This window comes from Balaenoptera ricei, chromosome 20 (genome assembly GCF_028023285.1).
Source record: "Balaenoptera ricei isolate mBalRic1 chromosome 20, mBalRic1.hap2, whole genome shotgun sequence".
NCBI classification, from domain to species: Eukaryota; Metazoa; Chordata; class Mammalia; order Artiodactyla; family Balaenopteridae; genus Balaenoptera; species Balaenoptera ricei.
This window is the reverse complement of record NC_082658.1, coordinates 58,710,045-58,718,744: the sequence shown is the minus strand read 5'-3', so window position 1 is coordinate 58,718,744 and position 8,700 is coordinate 58,710,045. Positions and strand designations below refer to the sequence as shown.

Here is an 8,700-nt window from a genome sequence, read left to right as displayed (position 1 = left end):
AGGCCATCCATCATTTTTGCCAGAGTGTCCTGGCCTGTAAAATTACCTTCCTTATCTCATTTTGTCTGTATGTGTTAGGAAGAAATCAATAGTATTGATCCAATTTATAGTGTATCTAGAGGTTTATTGACACATGTATCTAACCTGACCACTTGTCTCCAAAACTGACGTGACCCAGAGTGTCCTGCTCTCATACCGCGAGACCACTTTCCTTCCATCTTGGTCCTCCTCTGCCTGCTCTCACTGTACTGTTCCCGGTGAGGATCAGGAAGCATGATGCTGATGAGGAGGACAGAGCTATCTCCATGGAAACAGATGAACTGTAGGCAAGAAACTGCAAGTTGTTGGCAAACAATGGGAAGTACATTGCTGGTTGATGTGAGAGGAGACAGCACTCAAGTTGGAATCCCTGGATTCCAGAAGAACTTGTTAACTCCCTTATAGCATGAAGATGAGGAATAAGGCCCTTCTTTCGGGGATGCAGGAACCACAAGGCAGAAAGCAGGAAAATCATGGTGGAATTGGCATGAGAGTCTGTGTTCTCACAGCAGAGGTTTGGAGGAGGGTGGGTTTTTAATGTTTCGAATCAGGAGTTCTCAAAGTGCAGTCCCCAGACTTGAAGCATTGGCAATTTCTTAGACTCACTGAATCAAACTCTGAAGGGTGGGGGCCAGCAATCTTTGTTTTAACAAGCCCTCTAGGGGATTCTGATGCCTGCTCAAGATGAAGAACCACTGTACTAAATAGTAATTAATCCAAAAATAAGTCTCTCCAAGGATATGCGGGAATAATGATCCTAGAAGGAATGGTGAGCCCCCGCAGACGACTTAACAAACAAGCCTCCCCATAGAGCTCTTTACAGCTCATTAAAACTGTAGACCTCTTTGGGCATCCAGTGAAAATGTGCTCCACAGAGGAAAATCTAGAAAACTTTTAGGTTAAAAAGCTTTAGGTGAAAGATTTCTCCTTGGGCCCCTCTTAAATGATCTGAAGGATGACAGAAAGACAAGGAAACAATCTACCTTGTTTGCAGTTTTGTCCTCAGCAAGTAGTAGATGTTAAACACTTGTTAAATGGATGTGTGGATTAATGAAGGATAAATATTGCATATATACTTCCCCTATCCTCTAGAGCAGTGATCAGCAAAATTTAGCCCACCGCCTGTTTTTGTAAATAAAGTTTTATTAGAACGTGGCTGCACCCATTCACTTAGGTATCATCTATGGCTGCTTCGGGGTTACAGTGATAGAGGTGAGCAGTTGCAACAGAAGCAATATGCCCCGCGAAGCCTAAAATATTGACTATCTGATCCCTAACAGAAAAAGTTTGGTGGCCCCCTGATCCAGAGTAACGTTCCTCAAGCCATAAAGTGCATACAGATCACCTGGGGAGCTTGTTAAAATGCAGACTCTGATTCGTGGGCAATGCCGGCGCCGCTGGGCGATGGACTAGCTGGGAACTAGGGCGCTGGGTGTAGGGCTGTGTAACGACGTCAGGGCTCAAGTGCCTGTGGCTCGTTTCTCTTGGGCTCTTCATGATAACTTATGACTCTGCAACGCTCAAAGCCTGGACCAGACACAGTTGAAGAACAAATCACTTTATTAGGAAAGGGTCAGTGTTACGAGACTCTTCTCCCCTAGTTCCCAGGTCCACACTCCTCTAGCTCTGCCTCAGTTTAGGTCCTTCTCTCCGAGTCCCCCAAAGGAATTCTTCAGAACTGTGAGTGCTTTCGGTTTCTCATCTTTCCCTAGGGCTGGGGTCGGCCCTCTCCACTGGTCCCTCCGGGCAGCCTCCAGCCCAGCTCTGTCTCCTCAGCGGGTCTGCAGGAAGCTACACCTGGAGAAGCAAGGCTACTCCGGCCAGAACCCACTTGGAAGGCTTTTCCTTCGTCTTCAGGTGGAAAGTCCACACGTAGGTGGGTCCTCGCTGACGAGTCTTGTACACAGGACAGGGGTAGATTCTGCGGCAATCCTGCTTATCTGCGGGGATGGCCTTGAGGAGCAACACCGGCATGGGGGGTGTCAGCTCCTTCAGCTTTCCCTCGGTGATGATCCCAGCCTGAGGACAAGGACACGAGAACATCTCAGCTCAGACCCCAAGCTCAGCCAGCCAGGCTTGCTCCCGTCGGAAGATCCAGGAGAGAGAGACTGGGGAGACCTGGCTGCCCTGGGCCCACCCCCTAACTGAGTTCTCTCGACAACCACGATGGGGTGCCGTGCAGGGGTGGACATCATATTCCCACTGTTTTTCAGCCTGAACATCTTCTCGAAGCAGAGTTCCAAAAGCTGTTGCATATCATATGCAAATTAATCTCTTTGGGGCTTGAATTTCTCTTAGTTTTATTTTGTCATTTCGTAAGCATACCGAATGCAGCTATTTGCCAGATGTCACGCTAGGTGCTAGGGACTTAAAGCTAAGCAAGACACAGTCCCTGCCGGCAAACGCTTTAGACGTTAAGGCTTTGGTTATGTCCTGTTCCAGTTTCTTACGTGCTGTCCTCCACCCTCTAGAGCATTTTCTCTTTTTGAGCAAAGGGAGCTATGTCCTGTCTTCACTCATGTAATAGGGATCTGGCCATTCTGTAGCTTTCCAGCTGGGGCCTCTCTCTGGTTCTCTGAGATGCCTCCATAGTGCTGTCTGGGGAAGTTTTTCCTAGTAGTCCTGAGAAATATTCTGAGGAACAAAAAGGTGCCTTGGTGAAATAAGCTTGGGAAGCGGTGCTTACCATACCCTGGACCTGAAGCTTTACGGTGCACACTAGCACACTGAAGACAAGAAGTCCTGGCAGTAAAGAAAACAGTTTGACTTTATTTATCCCAGTCTTTCCCAAACTTATTTGACCACAGGACCCTTTTCTTGCAACCTCTTCATTTCCCGTGGCACTAGGGTTTTCTGAACATACTTTGGGAAATGACGATCCACAGTGACTCATGGGTTCCTTGCCTGTGCCTAGGTGGTTCTGAGCCCCTTATGCTGTGCACAGAATTTGTCTTAATTCCCATGAAATGTATTTAACGGGAAGGATGTGCCTCTTCAGTTCTGGTAGAGGCTGACATGAGGCATAGTAAGTAACAGCACTAAGGTAAACACTGAGGACCCCTTGTCCCCCACAACTGAGTGATAATGGTAGGGAGTGGCAGCAGGGGTAGAACCTTTCTTTTTCCATATACCATAAAACCAACTCTTTTAAAATGTACAATTCACTGGTTTTTAGTATATTTATAAACTTGTACAGTCATCACCACTATCTAAATTCCAGATCCCGGAAAGAAACTCTATAACCATTAGTCACCATTAGTAGTGGGGTGTTAATGTCGTCGGTTATTATGATTGAATTGTCTGTTTCTCCCTTCAATTCTGACAGTTTTTGTCTCCTTTATTTTGGGGTGTCTTTTGTTAGATGCACATATATTTGTCATTGTTATATCTTCTTGATGGATGGACCTTTTATCATTGTAAAATGCCTTTTTTTGGTCTCTACAATTCCTCTCTCTTCTGTCTTTTCTCTAATAACAATTTTTAAGTCTATTTTGTCTACTATTAGTATAGTCCCCCAACTCTCTTTGGTTACTGTTTTCATGGCATGTCTTTTCCATCTGTTTACTTTCAACCTATTTGTGTCTTTAAATCTAAAGTGTGTCTCTTATACACAGCATGTAGTTGGATCAGGTTTTTAAAAATGTAATCCATTCTGCCCATCTCTGCCTTTTAATTGTAGTGTTTAATCCATTTGCATTTAATGCTTGCTCTTTTTTCAGTCATTTTTCTTCAACAAACCCTGCTCGGATTGCCAAAAGCCTTTGGTTAATTTCCGGAGTTCTGACAAGTTTAATTCTGGTATATATTTATATATATATATATATATATATACATGTATGTATGAAATTATTACATATGATCTTGATATATACCTTATTATACTATCTTATATATATGATATATATTATTATATATATCTTTATATATGTGTGTGTATATATATATATATTTTTTTTTTTTTTTTGGCCAATGTTGTTGTTTTATGGAGGAGAGGAATTTTGGACATCCTGACCCTTCCCTTTTTGCTGAATGCTTTCTGGGATACAGACTTTGAGAACAAGAGTTCTTGGTGGGCGGGTGTCATTTTTGTGTTTGTTTTTATTATTTGGAAACAAGGTAATGAAAAAGTGGGAGGTAGTTGATTGGAATCAACATCGTTTTTCCCACAGTGCCAGTGCTCTTCCTTCTGAGCTTCTTCCCTACTTACCTTTTTTGCACTTCTGTCATTTTGGCGTCTTTAGTATCCTAGCTCGGGCTACCCTACACCTAATACAGTCCACATGTGATCTCCACTGACAGACTTGTGCAAGTGTTCAGGTGGAGAGAGAGAAGTAGGCTTCCTTCTCAACGTTCAGGCTGCTTGAATACTGTCCCACTTTACCGTCCTTTCTGTCCGCTCTTGATTGGTTTCCTAGGGCTGCCGTAACAAAATTCCACAAAGACAGTGGCTCAAAACAACAGAAACAACGTATTCTTTCACAGTCCCGCAGGCCAGAAGTCTTAAAGTGTAGGCAGGGTTGGTTCCTTCTGGAGGCTCTGAGGCAGAACCCGTCCCATGCCTTTCCCCTGGTGTCTGGTGGTTGCTGCAACCCGTGGCCTCCCTCGGCCTGTAGATGCACCCCTCCAGTCTCTGCTTCCGTCTTCACAGAGCATTCTCCTCTTGTGAAGACACTGATCATTGGATTTAGCGCCTACTCTATTCTAGCGTGACCTCATCTTAACTAATTACATTTGTAAAGACCCCTTTCCAAATAAGGTCACATTTTGAGGTTCTGGGTGGACATGAATTTTGAGGGGACACTCTTCAACTTAGTACAGCTCTCTATGCATATTGATGTGGACTTGTAGGATCTTCTAGACCTTCTAATAGTTTTCCCACATTCCTTTGTATTGACTGCTAGGAATAGTTTAGTGCAAATATTGCCAAATGGGATATTTGACTAAGTAGTCCTTCCAGATCATGTGTATAACAAATGTAAACTTGTCCTAGAGTTATCCATCCTTGTTCATGTCATTTATCCCAGCCACCTGTGCTTGTTTGCTGGTTTCCTATCGGAGACAAAACATCTTTTCTGATCTTATGCTGACTCAAATTTGTATTAGCCTGCAGTGAGGAATCCATTCAAAGTGTCACTTTAAATGATATCACTGGCACCCCTTTGCTAACATGTAGCAGTGTAAAAAGTAGGAGGGATTCCTGCCCTCCGAGAGCTCATGAATGAGGAAAGTGGACCAGGGAGGTGAAATGATACCCCCAGGTCACACAACAAGTTTTGAGCACTCCCTATGTACCAGGCACTGTTCTAAGTGTCTTGCATATTAATTCATTTAATCATCACAGCAACTCTGTTTTCCCATTTAACAGTTGAGTAGGGACTTCCCTGGTGGTCCAGTGGTTAAGACTCTTTGCTCCCAATGCAGGGGGCCTGGGTTCGATCCCTGGTCAGGGAACTAGATCCCACATGCCGCAACTAAGAGCCTGCATGCCGCAACTAAAGATCCTGCGTGCCACAACAAAGATCGCACACGCAGCAACAAAGATCCCGCGTGCCGCAACTAAGACCCAGCACAGCTAAATAAATAAATTAAATAAATAAATATTAAAAAAAAAAAAACAGTTGAGTAAACTGAGATTTTTCACAGAGTTAGTAAGCAGTAGTGCTGGGATTCAGATCCAGCCAGTCTGTTGCTTTTAACCTCTCTACTCACTCTGCGCTCTTTATGTCATCCTTGGCTACATAGAAATGATTTGACAGCCTCAAGGGATGCTAAAAGGGCATTCCTTTTAGCAATTGTACTTTACAGGGGGCAATGTGTATGTAATCAGCCCACAGGGGATGCCCTTTGGCTCATCCCAGGATTTACCTGTGCATCCCAGCGAGCGCCTTCCATGAAGAGGCCATGGATGTAGGCCCCTTCCCGAGGGGGGCTCCTGAATTCCTCTCTGTTCTTCTTTGTCACGTCACATTGCAAGGCCATCTGGTCCAGGGGCCACTCATTCTTGCGGGCCGTGGACTGCATGATGGCGGTCAGGAAGGACTGCGGGTTGAAGAAGCCCGTCAACCACACAGTGGAGGGCATCATAAAGTCGCCTGTCCAGGCCTCCAACTCCTTGATTCGGTTGAGCAGGTCCAAAAACCAGGCTGCCAGGCCTGCAATGGAAGGGTAGGCGCGCCTGGCCCAGGGCTCCGGCACTGTGTCTAGGTACAGAGCGTTCTGTAAGTTCTCCATGTCGCTGGTCATGGTCAGCTCCCCCTGAAGACAAAGGGTGAGAGGGGAAAGAGTGAGGGGCAGCAAGTCCCTGGAAACAGCTGGCCTTGGGGATCTTTGCGAAGACAGGAGATGACTGCCAGGGTGGGTGACACAATGACAGTCCCTGTCTAGTACTTGATCTGCAAGGTTTGTCTCATAGAGACTGGTCCTCTCCCAACTCCTGTGGTATCAGAGTCTACACGTATCTACTGACATTAGTTTAGGTCCACTGCAGACCTCAAGCCACCTGTGGGTTCCATGCTGATTCCACCCTACCCTAAAGCTTGGGCTCCTCCGTTCTCCTCCAGCGAAGGAGGAATCCTCTTCCAATCACTAGATGAAATCTGTAAAGGAAGATGTACATTGAAAACCATCTTTAAATTAAACTTTGTAACCTGAGTCATGCCAAGGATCTACAATTTCTTGAAGGTGTCGTCTCTACTGCAGTGGTTTCTGCACAGGGGTTAGGGTACCCAATAAGGCTTGCCGTGTCTGATCTGATGACCAGCAGTCCTATGAAGCTATTTAAGCACAAGTGAGTTAAAATTATAAAATTATCAGTCACATTAGCTACATTTCATGCCATCAGCAGGCACGGTGCCCTTAGCACAGATATGGGACATTCTCCTCGTTCCAGAGGGTTCTATTGGACAACACTGCTCTAAACAGAAAGGCCTAGTTTTCTGTTTGGTAACTAAACTGTAGTGTATGTGTTTTTGCCAGGGTTGTGTTAAAAATTCTGTATGTTGCAGTTTTAATAAAACATGTTTATGGGCATACAATAGTACACGCTGGCTAAACTGCAGATAAGAAGATATGTAGACAAATCAAGACTCATTACAAAAAAATAAAGTCCAATAGACTTAAAAGGAAAAAGATATAGACTGTAGTTATTTTTCCTTCTAAAATAAAAATTTTAAGTTTTCAATGCCCAGTTAACTCACATAATTATAAAGTGCTTTTATAAATAATACACCAAATAAATATGCTTCCCCACAGAATTGTTTTGGGTTGTTTTGAGTCGGGGTGTGTCTGTGGAAGTTTTTTGCACTTGTGAATGTTGTCGGCCATGCAAGTTGGTGGGGAGGTAAGGTCCCCCACCCTGGAATCATCCCACAACTGACCTGACAGGACTGGGTCAGCAGTACTGGAAAAAGTAGGATGAAAATGTCCCGGTCCTTTGGCACATCTCTGAGGGCCGTGGCAGACCGACAAATAGAGATGAACTCACGTGGAGCCCCGGCCTCTGCCAGCCGCAGTTGTTTGCTGGTACAGAGAAGTCCTTTGTTGCCTGGTTATCGCCCCCGGCTAATTGAATCACTTACTCCGTGTGACCATGCCTCACACAGAGATGTGCCACTTCTGAAAACGGTGAGGTCCTATAAACCTCTATTTCTCTGAAATTCATTGCAAGAAGAAATCATGTGCTTAAATTAAAATATGTGCAGTATTAGGGCAGTGAAGCTCCCCTGTAAGACACTAAAACGGTGGATCCATGTCATTACACATTTGTCCAGATCCATAGAACGTACACCACCAAGAGTGAACCCTACTGTGCACTGTAGGTGACTCTGGTGATTGTGAGGAGTCGGGGTAGATTTATCAGTTGTAACAGATGGGCCACTCTGGCGGGGGATGTTGATGATGGGGAGGCTGGGTGTGGTTGGGGGAGGGGGATATGGGAACTCCGTCTTCCGCTCAATTTTGCTGTGAACCTACAACTGCTCTAAAAATAAAATCTGATAATAAAAAAAATGTATATGCAATACTTAACACTCTTCAGAAATCTAAAATCATTTTGACAGCAGGGAAGCATAAAATGTGTAACTTGGCTTTCTTAAAAATTTCTCACATCTGCTTAGAAGTTATTCTGACAATGATTTTGCATTTACTAATTGAAAGTATGAGTGATGGAGCCTTAAAGAACGTGCTGTCTCTTAGGTTCTGCCCGTTTGAGAGTGAAGCAGGAATGATTTAGGAAAAGAAGAAGTCATTCACCTTGTGGTTAGGGTGCTGAACTCAGATCTGCCCATGACCTTGAGTGGACATAGAAATGACTCACTTTCAGAGGAGGGGCTGAGAAGAAACCAGAGAGAACCCCACTCCAAATTCACTCAGTGTAACGTGGGTCCCTTTCTTAGGAAAAGAGGAATAAACCTACAGACTCTGGGACAGCGTTTCCCACAAGGTGTTCAGAGAAAATTCGTTTCCTCAGGTGCTGCCAGATTGATGGAGGCGGGGTGGGCAGACGGGAAGTTTCTGGGCCAGACTGTGGGTAAGTAGGCCTTTTGTAAAGACTCCAGCTACCCGTGAGAGAAACCTGCTTCCACCTGCTCAAGCCTGACCTCCTCAAACTCCCCCTGCCTGGATCCCGTGGAACACGGATTAATGTCTGCACTTATTTGCTCA

The 8,700-nt window shown here is 44.8% G+C and overlaps 1 protein-coding gene across 1 annotated transcript in view; it reads right to left on the bottom strand.

The window, feature by feature from the left end:
* Window positions 1–1,581: 1,581 nt before the first annotated feature.
* The window catches only part of DNAH9 (dynein axonemal heavy chain 9), a 301,984-nt gene continuing 294,865 nt past the window's right edge, over window positions 1,582–8,700 (bottom strand). Inside the window, exons 68-69 of the mRNA XM_059908564.1 lie at window positions 5,905–6,294; window positions 1,582–2,058 (exon numbers count right to left, since the gene is read on the bottom strand). Coding sequence (XP_059764547.1) covers window positions 1,831–2,058; window positions 5,905–6,294 — 618 coding nt within the window. The 3' untranslated portion in view covers window positions 1,582–1,830. The remainder of the gene's footprint in view (window positions 2,059–5,904; window positions 6,295–8,700) is intronic.